Source organism: Dendropsophus ebraccatus, chromosome 14 (assembly GCF_027789765.1).
Source record: "Dendropsophus ebraccatus isolate aDenEbr1 chromosome 14, aDenEbr1.pat, whole genome shotgun sequence".
NCBI lineage: Eukaryota > Metazoa > Chordata > Amphibia > Anura > Hylidae > Dendropsophus > Dendropsophus ebraccatus.
This window is the reverse complement of record NC_091467.1, coordinates 37,298,597-37,321,752: the sequence shown is the minus strand read 5'-3', so window position 1 is coordinate 37,321,752 and position 23,156 is coordinate 37,298,597. Positions and strand designations below refer to the sequence as shown.

The 23,156-nt window shown below is 42.4% G+C and overlaps 1 protein-coding gene across 4 annotated transcripts; it reads left to right on the top strand.

Annotated features, from left to right (window-relative positions):
* The first annotated feature begins 2,916 nt into the window (after positions 1-2,916).
* On the top strand, positions 2,917-21,737 carry TSEN54 (tRNA splicing endonuclease subunit 54). Of its 4 annotated transcripts, none has more exons than XR_011359773.1 (11): positions 2,917-3,005; positions 7,889-8,053; positions 11,771-11,834; positions 11,962-12,045; positions 12,227-12,325; positions 12,431-12,483; positions 14,611-14,694; positions 16,496-17,121; positions 17,918-17,978; positions 19,515-20,641; positions 21,530-21,618. XR_011359773.1 is itself a non-coding variant. In XM_069952898.1 (11 exons), exons 1-11 carry the CDS (start codon positions 2,998-3,000, stop codon positions 21,678-21,680), a joined length of 1,512 nt encoding a protein of 503 aa, XP_069808999.1. In that variant the 5' UTR covers positions 2,917-2,997; the 3' UTR covers positions 21,681-21,737. The 4 variants fall into 4 exon arrangements, 3 of the variants coding, with proteins under 3 accessions (XP_069808999.1, XP_069809000.1, XP_069809001.1); XM_069952898.1 differs by having other exon boundaries at positions 19,515-19,631; positions 21,530-21,737; XM_069952899.1 differs by lacking the exons at positions 2,917-3,005; positions 11,771-11,834 and having other exon boundaries at positions 7,923-8,053; positions 19,515-19,631; positions 21,530-21,737.
* Positions 21,738-23,156: the final 1,419 nt, after the last annotated feature.

The window sequence follows — 23,156 nt, the reverse complement described above, 5'->3', positions numbered from 1 at the left end:
GGTGTCAGATGAAGCTACTGGCCTCCTGGGCCGCTCCCGGCCCCCTCCATGCCCTGCTACATGCCCCGCCCACTGTGACGTGCCTACGTCTCCTCCAAGCTTCCCTCACATCCCCAGCGCTGCCCTTACTTCACACACACCGCCCTCAAGTTCCCAGGGCGCCCCGCTTCTCCCCAGCGCCGCCCCCGCCCCTGGTCCAGACGCCATTTGCTGATTCCCGCCTGGCCTGTGAGGAGGAGCGGACAGTAATAAGGAGCAGAGCTTGCAGCATAGGAGCAGCCAGCAGGTAGTAAAAAATTAGTAATGAAAAGAACTGTAATGGAAGCTGGGCCCCTAGGATAAAGAAAAAAAAATATTATAATGAAAAGTTATGATTGTGAACTACACCTCCCAGCATGACCTGATGGCACTGTCAGTTATAAACCTTCAGGAACTGCTGGGAGTGGTAGTTCTCCCAACAAAATAAAAATAGATGCATTTTGTAGGGAGAACTATAACTCCCAGCAGTTACTGAAGGTTTATAACTGACAGTGTCAGGTCATGCTGGGAGGTGTAGATCCCAATCTATGGGGTTGGATGTAAAATTTTTTAATCATGTAAATGAATTTTCCAGAACTATGTAACACCCAACCCCATAGATTGTGAACTACTCCCTTCATGCCCTGGCAGCTATAAACCTTTAGGAACTGCTGGGAGTTGTAGTTCTAACAAAATGACAATAAAAAAAAGGATTTTGTAGGGAGATCTATAACTCCCAGCAGGTACTGAAGGTATATAGCTGTCAGGGCATGCTAGGAGTTGTAGTTCACAATCTATGGCAGGGGTACTCAACAATCTTTAGTGAAGGTCCAACCTACGCACAGGGGGGCTATATACTACTGGGGGGAGCAACAGGTTTACTACTGATGTTCAGCTCGGACCTTTACCTGACAATAGACCCCGCTATTGTCAGGTGAAGGTCCGAGCTGAACATCAGTTATAAACCTGTTGCTCCCCCCAGTGGTATATAGCACCCCTGTGCGTTTTTTGTTTTGTTTTTGTTTGGGGGGGGGGGCGCTTTTTTTCACATTCGCCCTGTAGCCAAAATGACCTAGAAACTGCCCTGACCTTAGTCCTTGTTCCTTGTTCCTGTCCGCAGTCCTTGTCCCTAGTCCCTGCCCGCTGCCTTCCCATTGTTCCTGAGTCCTGTCCGCCACCTGCGATCACGCCTACAGACCTCTGCCTGCACTCCTCCTGCCACGCCTCGCCTGCCGTCACTAGCAACCAAGCCAGGGGTAGCGACCTGGGGGTCGCCTACCGCAGCAAGTCCATCCCGCCTTGCGGCGGGCTCTGGTGAAAACCAGCGGCCCCTTAGACTCCGCTCCCTGGTGAGGTTAGTGCCATCGCTAGTGACGGTTCAGTGGATCCACTACTCCAGGCGTTACACCCAGATCACGCCGCCCCGTACACCCGTCCCGTGGCCGCTTCCTCAAGACAGCTCAGCCTTTCAGCAGCCAAGGCGGTACTCTGTGGCGGGCCCAAACTAGCTGCAGCACGAAGAGGTTAAAAAGGACCTGTAACCCCTGTGCTGGGGTGACAGGCTCCGGACCCCCCACTAGAGCCTCCTATACTTACCTGATCGCGCCGGGTTCCAGTTCTTGAGCCGGTCCGGAAGCCCGGCGCGCACGCTCCTGAGATGAGTCCGATGCTCATAGAGAATGAATGGAGCGTCTGATTTATCTCAGGAGCACGCGCTGATATCTCCGTTACCAGACCGGATCAAGAAGAGGGACCCGGTGCGATCAGGTAAGTATAGGGGGCTCTAGCAGGGGGTCGGGAGCCTGTTACCCCGGCATGGGGGGGTGACAGATTCCCTTTAGCCCTTAGGCGACCCTGGACATACCCGTATGTTCAGGGCCGCCTCCATGTGTTCAGAGCGGGGCTGCGCGGCGGCCGCGCTCTGAACCGCCGCGGCCCCGGGTGCCGCTCGTGACCCAAACCGCGGCTATTAGCGGGCACGGTACGATCGCCGTGACTGCTAATACAGTAATGACACCTCACACAGCCCCATAGACCAAAGGATAAAAGCGCTATAAGCCTGGGAATAGAGCAATTTTAAGGAACATATATTTGTTAACAATGGTTTGAATTTTTTACAGGCCATCAGATACAATGAAAGTTATACATATTACATATTGTTGTAATCGTAACGACTTGAGGAACATATATAAGAAGTCAGTTTTACCCCAGGGTGAACAGCGTAAAATTGAAAAACCCCCAAAGAAATGCGTTTTGTTTTTTTTTTAATTTCACCACACTTTGAATTTTTTTCTGGTTTCGCAGTGTACTTTATGAAAAAATTCTGCCTGTCATTGCAAAGTACAATTAGTGGCGCAAAAAATAAGGGCTCATGTGGGTTTCTAGGTCAAAAAATGCAAGTCCTCTGGCTATGGCCTTTTAAGCACAAGGAGGGAAAAACGAAAATGCAAATTGGCCCGGTCCTCTAAGGGGTTAAAGGGGTTCTAAATAGTTAAAAATCAAACACAATATATAAAAAATGCGTCCTTGCCGAAAGAGCCCTCTATAGGCTGTGTATGGTATTGCAGCTCGGCTTTAGCTATTGTACAATACTGACCACGGCTTATAGCCAGAGGGAGGGGCTGCGTCTGCTGTTCCACAACCCCTCTGATATTGTGGACAATCCGCCATATTAATGGACTGCTATTTATGCCGGTGTAGATGACATGAGACTTTCCCAGAACTTCTCACTATGATGAAACTTCGTACAGAAGCCCTAAAAGCCGCCTCCAGTTCCTTCAGCTTCTGGCTCACTCACGTGACCCCTGACAGGTTCATTGGTCGGATGAGTTAGATCGACAGCCAATCATAGTAAAGGAGGATGGCGCTGATTGGCTGGAGAGCTGTCCGTCCTAGTCTGCGGCACATCCTGCTCGTGTGCGTTGCTCTTCGTGTGCTGCCGCTTGTGTACCGGGTGTAGGGCCGGCCGGGTGAGCCGTGATGCTGAGGTATGCAGCGCGGGGTGTCATCGGGCGCTGTACAGTGTGTTGGTGGTAGCTGTGTGTTGCCTCCTTTCCCCTGGGCCCCAGAGCACATGCCCCATCACTGTCCCCGCAGGCTGGAGCAATAGTTTGCTGTATTTCCTTATTATGCTGCAGGGAGCCCGGGCTCTCCCCCTGTGGTGACCATGTCATGATGTTATTGTACATTGCCGGGATGAGGAGAAGCCCTAATCTGCTGTCCTGGCAGCCATGTCAGGAGGTCTGGTGGGGCGTAGTGATGTGCTGGCAGAGGAGCTGTCTATAGCAGTCTGTATTCTGTAGCTGTGTATACCAGTGTAATATAGTCTATTATACTATATTTACAGAGGGGCAGTCTGTATTCTGTATATACCCCTCTCATATAGTCTGTTATATTATACTTACAGAGGAGCAGTCTGTATTCTGTATATACCCCTCCCATATAGTCTGTTATACTGTGCTTACAGAGGAGCAGTCTGTATTCTGTATATACCCTTCTCATATAGTCTGTTATACTGTGCTTACTGGGGAGCAGTCTGTATTCTGTATATACCCCTCTCATATAATCTGTTGTACTGTGCTTACAGAGGAGCAGTCTGTATTCTGTATATACCCCTCTCATATAGTCTTATGCTTACAGAGGAGCAGTCTGTATTCTGTATATACCCCTCTCATATAGTTTGTTATACTGTGCTTACAGAGGAGCAGTCTGTATTCTGTATATACCCTTCTCATATAGTCTGTTATACTGTGCTTACAGAGGAGCAGTCTGCATTCTGTATATACCCTTCTCATAAAGTCTGTTATATTATACTTACAGAGAAGCAGTCTGTATTCTGTATATACCCCTCTTATATAATCTGTTGTACTGTGCTTACAGAGGAGCAGTCTGTATTCTGTATATACCCCTCTCATATAATCTGTTGTACTGTGCTTACAGAGGAGCAGTCTGTATTCTGTATATACCCCTCTCATATAGTCTGTTATACTGTGCTTACTGGGGAGCAGTCTGTATTCTGTATATACCCCTCTCATATAATCTGTTGTACTGTGCTTACAGAGGAGCAGTCTGTATTCTGTATATACCCCTCTCATATAATCTGTTGTACTGTGCTTACAGAGGAGCAGTCTGTATTCTGTATATACCCCTCTCATATAGTCTGTTATACTGTGCTTACTGGGGAGCAGTCTGTATTCTGTATATACCCCTCTCATATAATCTGTTGTACTGTGCTTACAGAGGAGCAGTCTGTATTCTGTATATACCCCTCTCATATAGTCTGTTATACTATAATTACAGATGAGCTGTCTGTATTCTGTATGTACCTGTCTCGTATAGTCTGTTATACTGTGCTTTCAGGGAAGCAATCTGTATTTTATATATACCGGTCTCATATAGTCTGTTGTCCTATGCTTACAGAAGAACTGTCTATAGCAGTCTTTATATACTCCTCTCATAGTCCATTATACTGTGCTTACTGTCTATAGCAGTCTGTATTCTGTACATACTCCTCTCATATAGTCTGTTTTACGGTGCTTACAGGGGAGCAGTCTGTATTCTGTAAAAACCCCTCTCATATAGTCTGTTAGACTATTCTTACAGGGGAGCAGTCTGTATTCTGTATATACCCTCTCATATAGTCTGTTGTACTGTGCTTACAGAGAAGCGGTCTATAGCAGTCTGTATTCTGTATATACCCCTCTTATAGTCCATTATACTGTGCTTACGGAGCAGCAGTCTGTATTCTGTCTATACGTATATACATGTAATGCATGCAACAAGTTTTTAAACTTTGTTTTAGACTTTTCTATTTATGTTTGCCACCAAGCTTGGAAGCTTTCCTGTTTACGTGTCCAAAACCAGTGGGGTCTTCAGTTTTATGAGAAGTGTTGCAACAAAAACCGGGGGCAATTTATTAGTGCTGTCACCAGAATAACAGTGTGAACTAGTTGGAACTTTTGTAACTTGTTTGATAAACTCCTTCCAGAGTGTGTATATATACTGAGTGCAACTCCAGCTTTTATTAATCTGTATCACAGTGTAATGTTACAGCTGACAACAATAACACCTGCTCAAGAAACATTAACTTGGGTTGTTCAGACATAACTTTTATTTTGGTTATGGATTGTACCCATTTTCCTGGGTGCTACAATATTCACCTTCTACATATTGAAGGGGTTGTCCAGCAAAAATCTTTTTCTTTCAAATCAACTGACTTTAGAAAGTTATATAGATCTGTAATTTACTTCTATTTGAAAATCTTAACTTTTCCCATATTTGTCAGATGCTGTATGTCCTGCAGGAAGTGGTGTATTCTCTCCATTCTGACACAGTGCTCTCTGCTGCCACCACTGTCCATGTTAGGAACTGTCCAGAGATGGAGAGGGTTTTCTATGGGGATTTGCTACTGCCCTAGACAGCTTGAGGTGGTAGCAGAGAGCACTGTGTCAGATTGGAGAGAATATTTTACTTCCTGCAAGACACACAGCAGCTGATAAGTATGGCGAGGCTTGAGATTTTCAAATTATAAATCTATGTAACTTACTGAAACCAGTTGACTTGAAAGAAAAAGATTTTTTGCTGGAGTACCCCTTTAATGTTCCCACATTCCATGTTTCACAGACGACTACACTGAGTAATTCATATAGTGGGACATTACCACAGAGCTGCACAATGTCTACCAGGCCCCTGTATTTAGTATGGCAGCCTAGCGATGCAGCTTTGTTACATGGAACAGTACATCTGGCTCTACATCATGTGTAGAAAACACAGTGTTTTCTGCTCTTTGGGATTAATTTAAAGATGATTTTATGTATGTGTGTGTGTATGTATATGTAAGTGTGTAATATATATATTATATAAAATTTATTAGTGGTGCCTTGGATTACAAGCATAATTCATTCTAGGACTGTGCTTGTAATCCAAAGCAAATTTTACCATAAGAATTAATTGAAATGCAGGCAATTGGTTCCACACCCCAAAAATATTGATCTTTTAATTTGAATAACATGTGAAACAAACATTTAGAAACAGCTGAATATGTGATATTATAAGTTACTGTACAGAAATGGAGAGGATGGGACAGAGACTCCAGGGAGCATGAAGGAATGAGCAGGGCATATGTGGGCACTGTATAGCAGCACTCTCTGTCCTGGGAGAGAGGGGTTACAGCTATGAAGAGATTCAGTGTCGGACTGGATCCTCCGGTGGGCCCCCTTCCCCACTCCCACTGACCGTCCAGCAGCTGGGGCCCCCAGACAGCCATAGGGTGATGCTGCCTTTCCTCACGTCCCAGCGTCGGACGTGCTGCAGCAGGATAAATACATGGTTTTGCAGGGACTGCCCGATTCTGAGGCGACAGACATGTCCCGGGAAGCTCTGCCCCCGCCATGAGAAGCCCCACCCCCTTCTGGTGTTAGCGATGTCAGACTGGGGAGAGGAGTCGCTGGGGCACTAGAGGAACCATACAGGTGAGGTACGTATAGCATTTTTTCTTTTAAATACAGATGGAGGGGCAGGAGAATGATGAAGGAGGTAGTAGTATGGTGATGAGGGGCAAAAGGATGAGAGAGGTACTACTATGATGATGGAGGGGTAGTAATATGATGGAGGGGCAGGAAGATGAAGGGGGTAGTAGTATGATGGGGTAGGTGAATGATGGAGGGGTATTAATATGATAGAGCAGGAGGATGAAGAGGGTAGTAGTATGATGGAGGGGCAGGAGGATGAAGGGGGTAGTAGTATGATGATAAAGGGCATAGTATTATGATGATGGAGGGGCAGAAGGTTGAATGGGTAGTAGTATGACGATGAAGGAATAGTAGTATGATCTTGGAGGTGCAGGAGGATGATGAAGGAGGTAGTAGTATGATGATGGAGGATGAAGGAGGTAGTAGTATGATGATGGAGGAGCAGGAGGATGAAGGGGTAGTAGTATGATGATGGATGATTTGGTCAGTAACAGTGTGATGGTATGTTGAGAGGTACTGTATGGTGATATATATATTAGTGCTGTTCTGGGGTCACTTCCACACACTGAGCCCCCACATAACTCTGTATTCTGATCTCCCACAAAGCATTCAGTGTACAATGTACCTAAGACCCTCCAACTACAACAGCTGCAAGCACTACAACTCCCAGCATTTACTGATAGTCTGCATCCCTCGGGATAGGCTGGGAGTTTTAATACATATGAGCTGCCGCTGTAGAAAGATATAGTGCTGGACCTTCAGGGCTGATGGTTGTAACAGATTACAGCCACCAGAAGCTTTAGCACTACTATCAGTTATTAAAGGTTTTTTCTCTCTGAAACAACTCCCAAAATACCCATCATTTAAGCTTCATAAGTAAAGGGTATTCAGAGAGTTATAGTTTGACTGAAAACACGTCATTCACAAAGGAGTTGTCCCAGATTCAGATGAATCCAGGATAGGGACGGGTCAGTATGTCGCTTTTTAACAATTCTTCTTTGGTGGGCCTCAAGGATCAATTCCTCTGGTGGGCCCCTGATACCCCAGTCCGACACTGAAGAGATTACCTCCACAGTCCTGTCCCCTGATGCAAGCCCCAGCCTGAAGTGGATCTGCTTTGATTTGGAAGGTGACCACACTATGCAGACCATGCCCCCTTCCCACTCGCCCTCCTACCCAGTACAGGGAGCTTTTAAACCAAGTTGCAGTTTTGAAAAACTGTGAGCTCTTCTTGCAAAATGCTCTCAATCCAAGTTACTCGTAAACCAAGGCATCACTGTGTGTGTGTGTATATATATATATATATATATATATATATATATATATATATATATAAAAAATTTTTATTACCAACCATTTAGTCTTTGCTGGTAACTTGTTGTAACATATTTGTGTTTCAGTCCAGCGGAGTTATTTGCTGCGCGGATTCGGGAGCAGAGCCTTCCTCAGCGCTCTCATGGACAGAAGGACTTTCTGCCAGATGGGTCACAAACACAGGATGACAAGCTGCAGATCTGTCGTGCAGAGCAATGGTGTCTGCTGGCAGAAGAGCGCGTGGAGAGACTGTACGTAATTATATGATGTATCTGTTACAGGGATAAAACTCAGACACATATACACAAGTACATTGGTAAAAAGCCCTCCTGTCTTTAGCTAAGGAAGAGGAGCACTGACCAGGTGTCCAGGTTAGCTTTGGTAAATAAGCCAGCAGACATATTGAGCATGGCTGATTAAAGTTATTTAATAGGAGAAGCATGAACAGTGCCTAACTGGACTTTTTTTTACACTAGTATTATAATTTAAAAAGCAGCTTGATGATGTTCAGTCACTTCTGTCAGATGCTTTTTTATTCCCTGAATGCTCATCTAAGGGCTCATTTGCATCATGATTCTACACTCCATTGCACAACTATGTCCTTAACCTGTCACAATCAGAACCTATATATATACCTGCACGGAGAGTCATGGGCCCTGTACAGGCCCTAAGAGTCAGCTAGTAACTATGTTTGGTTTAATTCTCACAGGTACCTGAGTTTTTACGCAAGTGTAGCATAGCACGCTTTTGAGTCTTATGTGCATAAGAGAAATGATGCAAATATAGTCATTAGTTTACTACATTCAGGCCATTGAAGTAAATGGAGTCTGTAGATTTCCATGAAGGTGTCCTACAGGATTGTATGCCAAAACTGTCCTAGATCAGTATGCTTCATTAGGTGTCCATGCTCTGCATAGACTTGTAACTCCTTAGGGTCCATTTACACGGAAAAGATTATCTGCCAAAGATTTGAAGCCAAAGCCAGGAATGGATGTGAAAAGAGGAGAAATCTCAGTCTTTCCTTTGTGACCTGATTTGATAATCGTTTGATTGATAAATCGTTCATTTTGATCTTTTAACATGTTCTTAAATCGTTGTTCATCGTTCGCCCAAAATTCGCCGATCGTTCCGTGTAAACAGTCGTCTCGCGATAGTCCGGCCACCGCCACCCCCGCCGCCGCTCTGATCGCCGCCCCGGCCACGAGCATACGTTACCTGCTCTGCGTAGCAGGTCTTCGAAATCCCCGGCTCCCCTCTTCAGCGGATTGATTGGCTGAAGAGAGGAGCCGGGAATTTTAAACGGCTCTTCTTCAGCCAATCAGTGCTCCTCTTCAGCACTGATTGGCTGAAGAGGAGCCGTTTTAAATTCCCGGCTCCCCTTTTTAGCCAATCAGTGCTGCCGTGCATTGATTTGCTGAAGAAGGGAGCCGGGTGGGGGGGTGGCGATCAGAGCGGTGCAGGGGGCTGCGGTTGATAGGGGGGCCGGGCTGCGGGCGCGTGATCGCAAAACAATTATTCCGTTTGATATATCGTACCGTCTAACCGCTGATCGTTATAACAAAAAAATCGTTACTTCAAAATCGTTAATCGTACGATCGGGCCAATTATCGCTCTGTGTAAACTTAGCATTACTCTCTAGGTTGAGTGTTCTGCACCCCACCCAGCGAGAAGATAATAACTGGTGATGCTCAGCATCGCTGCTTAACTCCTTAGAGGTCAGATAGTAAGCATCATTCTATATACTGCACTTTGCTTCTGCCTGTGTCCTGGCATCTCCAGTTGCATTGCAGCTTCTAGTTATGGTCACCAGAGGCTGCAATTCAGAATATATTGGGTTATGTTTTCAGAAAAGACATGTTAAAAATGTAATGAAACCCAATAGGGGCACAAAGCTTTTCAGCACTTTCTGAGGCTCTTCCCCTTTGTGAAGAATGTGAAAGTGTTTTTTATATTTCAATACTTTTTTTTTTTTTCTCCTTTGTGTTATGTAGACTGCCTCATTACTAATGGTGTGTTTACACAGACAGATTTATCTGCCAGATTTTGGATGCCAAACCCAGGAATGGATTTAAAAAGAGGAGAAAACTCAGTCTTTCCTGTTCCCTGTTTATTGTCTGTTCCTGGCTTTGGCTTCACAAATCTGTCAGATGAATCTCTCTGTGTAAAAGCACTCTTAGCTTGCTATTAAATGGCTAGGGGTCTATTTACACAGCACGACGTGAAGCCATGCAAGGATGCAAATGAGCGCCATTCAGCAAAAGATCTTTACTCGTTTGTGGTGCCTTTTAATGGCACAATCAATTGAGCAGTCATGCTGCACGAACAATCTTTGAATAGTTTGTGCGGCCATGGAAACTTGCAGTACAGATATGCATACAAGCAGTGCATACATATCTCTGCACTGTTTGATGCGACAGCACATCTCCTGTTTATATCGATAACAAATTTTACAGCAGACGCAAAAGATGCATTCAGCCAAGGATCCGGTGTCTTTCCCGCTCCTCGTCTGATCACTGCCGCTTTTACATGGGCCAAAGGAGCGTTTCTAGCAATGCTCCTGGCTGATTATCGGCCCATTCTCTTTAGGCTAACCCACTAATGTTTACTCAAGAAAAGCCTAGTTGGCTTGTACCTGGTTTTCTACTGAAAAGAAGGGGGACCCTATGCTTTTTTTTTTTAGATAAAAAAGTGCGGTTCTATAACCAGCTAGGTCTAAAACCAAGTAGCAGCCTAGTACTGCCAGGGTGGGAAGGGCCTTCTCAGCCTAATAATACCATACTGACATTTCAAAGGCCCTGCACATTATTTTTGAAGCTCTGGGCCTGATGATAACCAGCTCTTTCTAGTATCCCTGGTGGAAGTCAGTACTGGGGTAATAATAAGGGGGTTAACGTCGGCTATTTACAGGATAAGTTTAGTAGTGGATTCTACCTCTTCACTGCTAAGTCTGTATAGTAAAAAAGAGCAGGGAAACAATAGCCTCTCCTGAGTAAGGGCCCTATTCCACCGGATGATTATCGTTCAGATTATGGTTAAATCGTTTGAATCTGAACGATAATCGTTCGGTTGAAATGCAGTTAACGATTAACGACCGAACGAGAAATCGTTGATCGCTTTATAAGACCTGGACCAATTTTTATCGTTGCTCGTTCGCAACGCAAATAATATAGGGGAAAGGAGACACTGTTTCATTTCACTTTCTGTATCTGTGTTTACTGTGCAAAGTAGAAGCCGATCGAGTCAGTGGTGGGCAGATACTACAAAACAGAGGCAAGTACCCATCATTTGGCTCTGAGGTGCAATGCATGATGAGAGATGTAGTTTCACTGGGATCATTTATAAAAGTTTTAAATCTAGTGGCTGGAGCAGTTTAGACATATGAAAAAGTTGTCACATAATCAATGGGGGATCATTGAGGATATATAGGATCACTGCATTTTCACTTTAATTTTAAAAGAAAAGTTTTTTGTTTTTTTTATTACGCAAATAAAACAAAGGCTATATACAGTAGATATCTCTGTAATCTTGCTGACCCGCAGAATACAGATAACCTCTTGCTTTTACTGTGACATACATGGTGTAAAAACAAAAGGTTTGAAAGATGACAAAAAACAATTTGGCAATTTTACCTCACAAATATTCAAATAAATAATAATAGTAAAAGAAACTATTAGTCCAGCAAAAAAACAAGTTCTCTCTGTATAGAAATATAAGAGTTACAGCTTTTATAAGCTGAGGATAAAAAAGGTAAAAGTAAACCAGGCCATAAGGGGTTAAGAAGAGGAGAAGGGCTGGACACTGAATGGCTATAGAGCCTGTCTGACAGAATTGATTGTAAATTGTATCAAGCAGGTTGCTATCAATTGTTATGCTGTACATGTAAGCTGCATGTATACTAGATGCAATGCAGTAAACAATAGATACAAAGGTTACCATAGCCCTTAAAAATGCCCTATTGACATCTGCAGGGGGAACTTAGGGAGAGGAGTGTGGAAACCAGAAGAAAAATTGGTGGAGCTGACATTGCCTGCGGTAGGTGCCTTTAAGAGACTAATGGGTGATAGCTGTCACAGATGCAATACATCCTTGACAATTGCTCTCTGACAATGTGATACTTGTTACCAGCGAGAGTAACCCTAACATGTACTCCTGTGTGCAGGGCAAGTTTTGGCAGATCATGGGGTTCACAGAGGGAGGACGGCAGTGTCTCCTGCCTGAGGAAGCAGTCTATTTACTTGAGTGTGTAAGTCTTTATATAGAATCTATAAATGTCTTGTCCCAATAACACAAAGATTCATATACTATAGTAATCGGTTTGTAATAGACTTTCTGTCCTCAGTGTAGACTGTATATCCTCACATGATATAAACTAACATGACTATGCACTGTTTCCCAGGTAAGTGATATTTATTTGTTTTTTTTAGGGAACTATTGAGCTGTCTTACAGGGATCTTCCACTGTCTATTGAGGAGGCTTATAAGAAGCTGCTCTCTTGTGGTCCAGTCAGTCTTTTACACTATCAGGTTATTGGCATTATTATCATTGTTATTATAATTTAACAGTATTTCTCTTCTCTGCTAGTTTATTTATTTCTGTTTTTGTGTTTTTTTTTCTTTTCTTTTAAACAGGTATATAGCCATTTGAAAAGATTGGGCTACATTGTCACCCGATTCGACCCAAGGTGCGAACACTTGGCCTTTATTGGACTTTCTCTAGTTAGCATTAAAGGGGTATTCAAATCGACTGGTGTCAGAAAGAATATACAGATTTGTAAATTCCATAAAAAAAAAATCTCAAGCTTCCCAGTAATTATCACCTGCAGGAGGTGGTGTATTCTTTCCAGTCTGACACTGTGCTCTCTGCTACCTCCTCTGTCTGTGACAGGAACTGTCCAAAGCAGTAGAGGTTTTCTATGGGGCGATTCCAAAACTGTATGTTTTATTTTTTTGGTTTACATTTTATCATTTGAAAAATGGGAAGATGGGGTGATGTGAATTTCTATTGGGGTTTTTTTTTTTGCCCAATAGGGGATTTCTATGAGCAACTGCTTCATTGCTGTTAGGTATCAAAGCAATACCACAGTATTACATTGATCCATCAGATCAGCGTACCTATTGCTACAGCCTGGCTATGCTAGGCTCTAGCAATAAAGAATTCTCGCTAGCCACAGAGCCTTAGGGCAGGCACAGGGCTGCCATGACAATGGATGTCTCCCAACAATCTTTTCACAGCAGATTCACCCCACTATGCCAACAACGAAGCACATTTAAAGGGTACATATCATTTTAACAAACATCTGACATGTCATAGCAACATTTAGAGGTTTATAGCGGTGGGGGTCTAGGTGCTGAGACCCGCTCTGATCGCTAGAACCAAAGTGCAGATGTAATAAGCAGCGTGCGTTCTGCCCCTTTATCTCCATTCTCACTGCTAAAGTAGAAGTAGACAGAATTATAATGGAGCTTATAGAACTTCCGGCAATCACATCTACTGGAAGTTCCATAGACTTCATTATAATTCCATCCACTGCTACTTTACAAGTGATAGCAGAGATGAAGGGGCAGAGCTCACGCTGCTGAACAGGTGCTGATTGCAGCACCCGGACCCCCACTGATAGAAAGCTCTGACATGTCACTATGACATGTTAGAAGTCTATTTTAAAGAGAAGTCCGGACATGTGAAAAAATGTTCATACAGCAGGGGCATGGGGGAAGGGGGGGTAACATAACAAACTATCCTAACTCACCTCTCCTGCACTGGATGGCCATTTTGGGACCCCCGCCAGGCTCCAGGATCTCCTGCAGAGCCAAGGTTGCGACCCTGTTAATGGACGACCTACTCAGCCAGTCAGTGACTGCAGCAAGACCCCACTGCAGTCACTGATTTGGCCGAGTGTGCAATCCATCAGCTGGTACATGCTGATTTCACTACTCTGGGACGGAAAATGCCTTCCGGTGGGGGGTCTTGGAGGCTGTCACATGGCGTATTGCGGGCATGGGGAGAGGTAAGCAATGATTGATTGTTATTTTCTCCCCTGCACTTGACTTGATGGTGATAGGTGCACTTAAATATGCTTAAAGTGTAACTGTCATTTAAATGTAATTTTTTAGAAATGCAATCTTCTCTCACCAGACTCTCAGATAAGCACAGACCTGCACGGGCTGGCTCTGTCCTCTTCCTGCTTAGTCATCCCCCTCGGCCCCTCACTCCTCCATAGGTTATAATGAATTCTGCAACGGCGGTCTGAAGCTGCCACTCCTATTACATGGTATAAGGCTGATCATTTTGTTTCAGCCTGTTGAAAGACAGCGATCAGCCGACACCATGCATGTCAGCTGATTGTTGTCTTTTATTACACAAAGCCATTGTCAGCTGAATATAGACGATAATCGCTTTGTGTATTAGGGCCTTAAGGGGTTGAATGGTTCCAAGTCTGCGTTTAATGGGCTTAGACTGTTTGGCAACTGTGGAGACAGGACTAGAATAATATGAAAAGTTCTAAAGATAGACATAAAAGTACTGTCAAATACTGACTCCCACATGACTAGCGAAACAAGATAAAAACACACATTTGTGGGATTTTTTTTTTTAATACAGCCACATGAAATACTCTACCAGCTTCGCCTCATAGACATTGCCTTAAAGTTGCCCCCATTGACAGTACATTTAAAATTCCCTGTTAAGAACCCTTTCCCTATGGTCCAGGACCTACAATGCTGGCTATCTGGTTGATGATATTCCTTGAACTTCCATATTACATCATTGTTGTGTATAATATCCTAATTTATCTTTTTGTTTTCTTCTGTAGCTCAGTACAGCTGCCTTACGAGAAAAAAATAAATTTGGAGAGCCAAGTATCAAATAGAAAGCGTAAGAGGAGTTCAAGACCATGGTAAAGATCTTACATCTTATGCAGTATGGTATTTTATTATAGCCATTTACTTAGAATGTGAAAAGTATTGTCACATACACACTTTCCCTGCATATCAAATGGGTGCGACTATAAAGGGGACAGTCTGTCATCGTTTTTGTATTTGAAATGACTTTTTATACTTTTTGCTAATCGTTGCAAATGGCGCACATTCTTGATAAATGGCTAAATAGCCGAGATCTAGTTTGGTCTGGGATGGAGTGAAATTACGCAACAATTTTAAAGGGGTAGTGCAGCGCTAAGAAATTATTCATAACTATGCTCAGCCGCGATTGGCTGAGCACAGTTATGCTCAGCCAATCGCGGCTGAGCACAGTTATGACGCGGCAGAGGGGGGACGGCAGGAGCGAGTCGGCCGGCCGGCCTCCCGAAGATTACATCACTGTCAGAAGACTGCAGACGGGGTCGACGCGTATCAGGTATGTATAATGCACTACACTTCCGGGTCCACGGGCGGGGGGCGGGGAACACGGGAAAGGGGGCCATTCACAGACATAACATACATTACAAAGCTGTATAACTTTGTAATGTGTGTTATTTTGTGAATAATTTCTTAGCGCCGCACTACCCCATTAAGTTGATGCATTTCATCAGCTGCTGCAATGCCAAAATATATTTGACTTCATCCTAAGGCGTTATGATAAAAAAAATAACTTGGCTTGGAAACTAAAAAATGTCAAAATCTTGGTCATATACACATAAATGCATACAAAAAAAGCTGATCAATCCTCCCCCCCCCCCCCAAATTAATTCAAACACCCTTATTCTTGCACTTATTTTTGAGTTTGTAAATTGAACATAAACTGCACCTTAGCATAGTTGACATAACCCAGTTACACATCCTGAATTCTAGTTTTTATAGGATACTAACATGCATACATTCATGCTCTGCTCTTTAGCAGACAAGGATTAAAACAGGATTAAAATCTAAGAAATGATATAGATTCTTTGGAGCAGTCACCCTTAACCTGTGGATTTCCAGCTGTTGAAACACTACATCTCCCATCAAGGCTGTCCAGGCATGATGGTAGTTTTGCAACAGCGGAAGAGCATAAGGTTGCTTGGAGGACATTGCTTTAGAACAGTGAGGCGCCCCCTAGTTGTTGGTGAGGCCCAGCTGGGGAGCCAGTTATCACAAAAGTAACTATGATCTGCACAATCCTTTTACTGTTTGCCAAAATCTCAATTTTAGAAACATTATTCATTTATTTTGTACTTGCTTTATTAGTATATAGAGCTTGGGAGACAGGTGAAAGGTAGCCCTAGCATTATTTTCAATGGATTTTTACCACATGTAGTAAAACCAAGGCACCCTCTGGGTCAGTCTAGTGAGGTCCAGGCGTTGCCTTGGTCTGTTGGGTGAGGCTCCAGTAGAAAAAGTTTGAGAAGCACTGCTTTAGAACATAAAGGTCCACTTAAAAAATTTAAATGTTACTCTGAATGTTTGAAAATGGATCCACCTCACAAAGTTTTATTTTGAGTGTTGAAAGTATTATGTGACCATTTATAAAAATACATATGATTTGGGTTAGTACTACCAGCAGAACAGAGAGGGCCAAGCTGTAGAACCCAGCACAGCCAATCTTGTTTAGTTGTCACTGTTATCAGACAGCCGGGGCCTTTTTTCCCCCTTTGTTCTGGTATGAATTTTTTTTTTTTTTTTCAAAGAAAAACTAGACTGTACAGACCACAAAGTTAGATATGAAAGATAATGGAATAGTTGGTGAGAGCTTACACTGAGCTGTTATGTTTTAATTTGCAGTTCGGAAAGTCAAAATGTTTCAGAGACACCTGGAAATGACAGCAAAGAAGAAAGTAATTCTTCAAGACCCAAAATAAGCCATTGCCCAGAAACGGTTGCTTCCTTCACCCCAGAGCCCGTGGCATTTGTACCAATTGTATCACAAAATGTAAAAGTTGATGAAGAAGCCAAGAATAACAACAATAGGTTGGGGAGCAAAGACTCAGCTGATGGTGAAACTGCTAAAGAGTATGGTGTTTCTGGAAAATCACAAAGGAAACACAGATGGGATTTCTCAAGAATCTGCTTTCCAAACTGTGCATATGATCAACCCTGCCTTCAGCTTCCAGATCCCGAGCCTGCCTTCCTGCCTAATAATATTACTGGGCATCAAGCAGACATATCTCCTTGGTTAGGAAAGCTAAATTTGCGTCCAGAGAAGTTTTCCCGAAGAGAACAAGAGCAGCTGGATTGGGAACGGAAGTACAAAATTAGTATCAACGCTGACCCTAAAATACAAAAATGCAGCAACTGGAGTGAATATAAGAGGCTCCTGCGAGAGAGGGAATGTCGCAATGAAAGACCAACACATCTTTGGTCGAGTACAGTCAGGCCACTGCTGGCTCCAGGACATGTGAACTCTACAGGTGAGCTCTTACTGCATGTTTACCTTTTTGCTTTGTGATATAGATTGTTCTGCACTGAATATTTCCCATGATCTGGAGAGCTCAAAAAGTTTACCGCCACTCTGTACACTGATTTGTGGTGATCAATGCAGCTTTCTTAGTGCACATGCAAAGCCAGGCAAATCATGGTTATCAGATTATCAGAAAGATTAAACTATATTGTATTTAGTAGCACTTTCTCTCAGTTTTAGGGTGCCTTCACACGTTTAGTTCCTATGTGAATACATACTTGCAGGGCATCTTTCAGACCACTGAGAGTATGTAAATCACCCGCCCCCTTAACCCATGCATTACCTGTGCTCGTTCTGGCTTGCTGCACAGGCTCCCGGCTTCCTGCTCAGCCAATCAGTGGCTGCGCCTGGGCAACGCACTGATTGGCTGGGCGGAACAACAAGAAGCCAGGAGCCCATGCAGCAAGCCGGAACGAGGACGGGTAATGTATGTGCAGGCAGTGTGTGGGTTAAAGGGGCGGGTGATTAACATACAGCGGTCTGAAAGATCCGCTGCAAGTATGTATTTAGATAAGAACTGACAGGACCTTGGACTGCCACGGATTTCGCTGCAAAACTCCCAGCAAGAAATCCGCTACGATCCGTTGTGTGAAGACACCTTAACAGTTGTTTTGTGTTTTTTTTTTTTTTTTGTTTGTTTTTTTGGACAAGGATTTTTATCCTGTTCCTGGTTCCTTTTTTGTCATATCATTCAAAGTGTTGATAATACCACATATTGTACTGACTACTATTATTTGTGCATCCAGCTTCAGTTTTAGCACAACTAACAGCTATCCGTCAGTCTACATTGGTGGAGGATAATAAGAGGTATGTGTAATATGTTTCTTTTTACAAACTTTACAAGATTGTGATACTTTTTTCTTTTTTTTTTTTAATACAACAAAATCTTATCTTTAGTTTAGCTAAATATGCTTAAGAGAGCCTAGGCTTTCTAGTAGGCAGGCGGTTAGGTATTCAGTGTGTTCATTGAAAGTGGTAGTTACTGATCCTTTAACAGTTAACAATCTGAAGATATTTAAGACATGCCCATAGACTCTTATCTCTTATGGGAGCAATCACTACAGCTTTCAGTAAGGCATGAACCTGAGCACTCTACATGTTAAAAACATGCAGTGATCACACAAACACCTCTGCTTGATAATGACTGGGGGCTTTAAAAAAATGCCTGCATGGATCAGTGGCTTCCCATGAATGCTGAAAGTGTGTTTTTTTTTTTGTTTGTTTGGTTTTTTTTTTTTTTGGCATCAGGGCCTCTTTTGGCATCAGGGCCTCTTTACATGCAATTTATCGCCTAAATTTGTTGTTACTGATAGAGCCAGATACAAATCAACCCCTTTTGTCGTTGTTGTGTTTTCGTTTTTTTTTTTTATTATAAAAAATCTAAACTGCAAGAACAGGCATCTTGCCACTTGCAGAAACGTGCAAACTATTTTAAATGAAATTTTTATTCTGCACATTGAATGCCATAAATGAAAAAACACATTTTGTATTGGCGCATGCGGAATTGACCAAACTATTATAACATAGTGCTATTTATCCCATAGAATGAATTGCTAAGTTTCCACTGCGTAATAATGTCGGGGATGGCGGTCATCTTTTAACATAGACTGCCGCTAATAATGATCAGGATCATTATTGACAGCCACCTATTTAACAAGACAGCCGCCTTCTCCGATATTATTCCGCAGTGGGAACACAGCCGATTAAAATTTTTCTGGTCATGTGACATCCCAGAAAATAAATTGATAAAAAGCAATAACAAATTCCAATCTGCATTAAAATAGACCATAAAATACCAAAATAAATAATACCAATAAAAATAGCAGACCATGAAGCAAAAATTAGTCCCATATAGTTCCTTGGAGAAATAAAATAGTTTTAGGAATCGGAGCAGGTAAATTTTAAACATTAAGGTGTTCCTCTCGTTGTAACTCCCAAAATCTAAATCAACAGGGGGTATAAAATTAAGCATGTTTGCAATTTACATTTTTTTAAAAACTTATTAATTACTATTCATTTATCGTATTTATTTATTTATTTTTGCTTTTTAGTATTGCGCTAGTTTTTTTTAAAAAAAAGAACGATTGCTGAAAGTCCCAACAAGAGTGTAACCGCTCAATGCGTCCATCTATTAAGTGGCTGCCTTCCCTGTGAGCATGCAGATGACTGGGACTTCCTTTGTTTAGATTTTGAAAGTCAGTGCCCATTTAATAAAAAAAAAGTTTATTTTCTTAAAACTGGTATATTATTAACGCAAGCATAATATATATGCATTTCTGATTTATTATGGCCTAGGATCCTGCTTCTGTTTGGCCTAACTGCAGGTGTAACTTTCTGTTACAGGCTTCAGGACAGGCAGAATGTACTACAGATACACTTTAATTTGTATCAAGCTGATGGCATCTCGCAGTTTAAGAAATCCAAACCAGGCAAACCATATGCTTATTTATGTGTGCACAGGTAGGTGGTCAGTTATGATTTATTTTCCTTTTATGCCTGAAACATTTATGAAGGCAAAAGACTAACAATATATCCATAGACATTAAAGGGTTTCCTCATCTCAACTTATCCCTTATAGTATAGTGTATGCCAAGCTGATTTGGGAGGGTTCAACTGGTGGGACCCTCACCAATTCTGAGAATGGGGACATAATTGTCCCCTGCATGAATGGAGTACATCACATGCTAGTGGTTAACACTCAATTCATTCTATATGGGGCTGCTGAATGTTGCGAAGGGCTGAACTCAACAGTGTTTGGCGGCCCAATAGAGAATGAATGGTGTGGTGGCAGCGTATGTGTAGTACGGTCCATTCATTCTGGGGACAGTCATGTCCCCATTCTAAGGATCGGTGGTAACTTGATGATTTTTATCGCCTGTTCTGTGGATAGGGAAATCGAGATGACAATACACCATGGCCTGGTTACAGAAACTTTTTGTAGTGCAACAGAGATATTATTTTTATTTTTTTTTACAACTACTGAGCTGCAGCTACACTTGAAAGGAAAACATTAAGTTACTTGCAATCTTTTGGACTTCAGCTGTCACTTCACAATTAAAATCGGTCAATTGTCTATAGCCCAGGCCTAAATATTTCTGGCAGATTCCACTTAATACAACATGCAGGCAGCCAAATATCCTCTCCCACAAAAATTCATACCTGTTAAATACAAACTTGGGTTTGCTTATTCAAAAAAGTTTTTTAAGCTGAATATTTAACATGTGCATTTTACTCCCTAATGTTCTGTGCTCCAGTTATAATTAACCTAAGACCACTGGAAAGGTGGCTATCTTTATACTGCAAAAGTTTCCCGCATGCTTTAGATCTACATTGTGAAAAAAAGGAAAGAAGTATCTTGTAACTTCTAGATGTGCAAAACCTGTCTGGTAGCCTGGATGCAGATTAGGCTTATTGAATCTGTTGCCAAATCCATGACATTCAGGCTGAAGGTCTGCAGCAGAAAATCAAGGGTATGTCTACAGGAGATTTTACAATAAATTTTTTACAACCAGATAAAGTCCTTGGAGCATATTCTTTAAAAGGGTTGTCTCATAAAAGTCACCCTACCCTAGTAGGGCATAATGGAAGCCCTTATTCTGGGCATCTTTCTCTGAGCGGTGAGCTGATAAGTGGCATATTACAATTCATATATTCACTTCTCTCCACACCGGCCGCCATCTAGGATTCTTACATTGCATCCGAGACACTCATTACTACTACTACTACTTCTTCATCTCCTTCTCCCACTACTGGTTATATACCTGGTTGACAAAAGTGCACGTGAACGAAACGTCCCTGTGATTGGGTATACTAACACCATGTGAAAGCATTACTAACCAATCTAAAACAATTAATCTTGAACTGTGCCTGAGTAATGATCTTTACCGGAACCTATAAATAAATGATGGTGTGATAAGCATTACCTTTGGGGTGGAGTGCAGTTGTTATCTTTACTATATTGGACTATTATTCAACTGGCACCAACACACACAGTGCACGGACATACTAGGATTTGACGCAGGACATGTGACTGCGGCAGCCTATTACAGCTAGTTATTGGCTGCTGCAGTCACATATGTGTCATGTGTTTGTGTACCCCCAGGGAATTACCTGTTGCTGGGGTAAGCAGTATATAGAAAATGGGTCCAGAGGTACAGCTACTCTTTCCATCAACTTTCTTTTGTGTAGCTTATAGAGGGGGGCTATTGAGGAGGGCTTCTCTGTAATACTTCCTTATGCCTAAAGGCCGAGCAAGTCAGGAGCACTTAGAATTGTTCAAGTCATAGCATTATCATTTTTACATTGGTAATCCTGCTAATCTGCATCAAACTTCATAAGTTCTCTCTTTCTGCCCATAGCTTCGATGAGCAGATTCCTTCACTGCGAACCATGAAGATCCTGGCATCCCAAAGTGGAGACGTACCAGTTGTGTTTGCTTTGGTGGATTGTGGAGAAATAGCATTTTACACCTTCAAAGATTTTCAGCTACCATTGGATGTTTACCCATGATAAAGTCTTATCTTTCATCATATTTGTATTAAAGAAAATAAATCTGTACTTTTATAATTTAGGATATTTTTTGTACTAGATATGTTAGAAGAAAAAAGACTAAAAAAAACTAACAGCAATTTTTCAAATTTGGGGGTTTAATTCATTCAGTACTTAGTTTCCTTTGTAAGTAAACTTACTTGTTATCTTCATTCTAAAAGTCAGTATGTTTACAACAGTACCCAGTTTATCTTTTCTTTTCTTTTTTTTTTTTTTTAAATGTTTTACTATTTTAACCCCTTAAGGACCGAAGACTTACTTGTACGTCATGGTGCCTGAAGGGGAGTTTAGAGAGGGGTCATACAGCTGGGACAGCGACTATTAGCCGGCATGGGTCAATTGCTGTGCCTGGATACCCTTAAAGGGGAACTCCAGGTAGACTTTAAAAAGAGGTTAAAAAAAAAAATGAAACTTCTGCAGAAGCATAAAGCATTACTTGCCTATCAATTTCAGTTTTGAAACTGCCAAAAATCCATTTGGTTTTTTTTTTTGGGGGGGGGGGGGGGGTTGTTCTGTTCTGTGTTTTTGCACTTCCTGGTTGATCAGTTGTACACAGTACTACAGGTTCCAGAATGCAATGCTTTCCCTCAGCTGTTCATCACAGTCCTCCACCCTGCCTATTCCCCGCCAAAAGCTGTTGCAGAACATCTAGGCTGTGTTCACATATTGCAGTTTCATTGTGTTACTGAATTATTTGCTGTAATTCGTGATTTCATTGTGGTTCCACACAGCACACTGTATTCTCTACCTGTAACGCTGATATTGGAATAAAGTAAAGAACTTTTTGAATTTTATTTTTTCTTTTCATTTCCACGCACATATTATGATCAAGCATCTATTATTTTTGAAGTTGAGCCCCACAATAAGGTTCTGATCCCCTCTGTCGTTTAGCATCATTTACTTGTGTTACTGCATCATTTTTGTGAATACGCTGCCGTACTGCAATGACACTCCAACGTGTGAACACAGACCTAATTTTAAATCAGTGCAACACCTGCTTCTGGCTGGTCAGAGATGTTGAATCACTTATGGGATTGGGGAATCCAGCCAAGCCTCCTGGGATATCACGCCCTGCTTGCATCATCAGCCTGATCTCAGCAAACACACACAATGTAAGACAGGCATGGAAGATTTGTCTCCTAAGGGGGGAGAGCAGAAGGAGCAGGAGACAATGTGGATTTGCACAGAGGCCATTTTTCTTCACTTCCTGGATTTCTATCAGCTACCAGTATGGCAGAACTGTACAGATGTGGTAATACATTGTATAGACACATATTTTTAACGTTTATTGTACTTTTAATAGGAAACAAGTTTTTCTTATCCGGAGTTCCCCTTTAAACCCCATCCGTGGTGGCCTACTGAACGGATTGCCCCTCCGTGATCAGTAGTTTGCAACACCCACACGTTACTGCTGTAGTGAATACCGTATCTGGCATA

Bases quoted from the DNA above. Each gene is read 5' to 3' on its own strand.
- TSEN54 (XM_069952898.1), top strand. The intron at 11,835-11,961 runs GTAGGTGCCTTT...TCCTGTGTGCAG, and splicing joins TGGAGCTGACATTGCCTGCG to GGCAAGTTTTGGCAGATCAT. The intron at 19,632-21,529 runs GTAGGTGGTCAG...TTCTGCCCATAG, and splicing joins GCTTATTTATGTGTGCACAG to CTTCGATGAGCAGATTCCTT.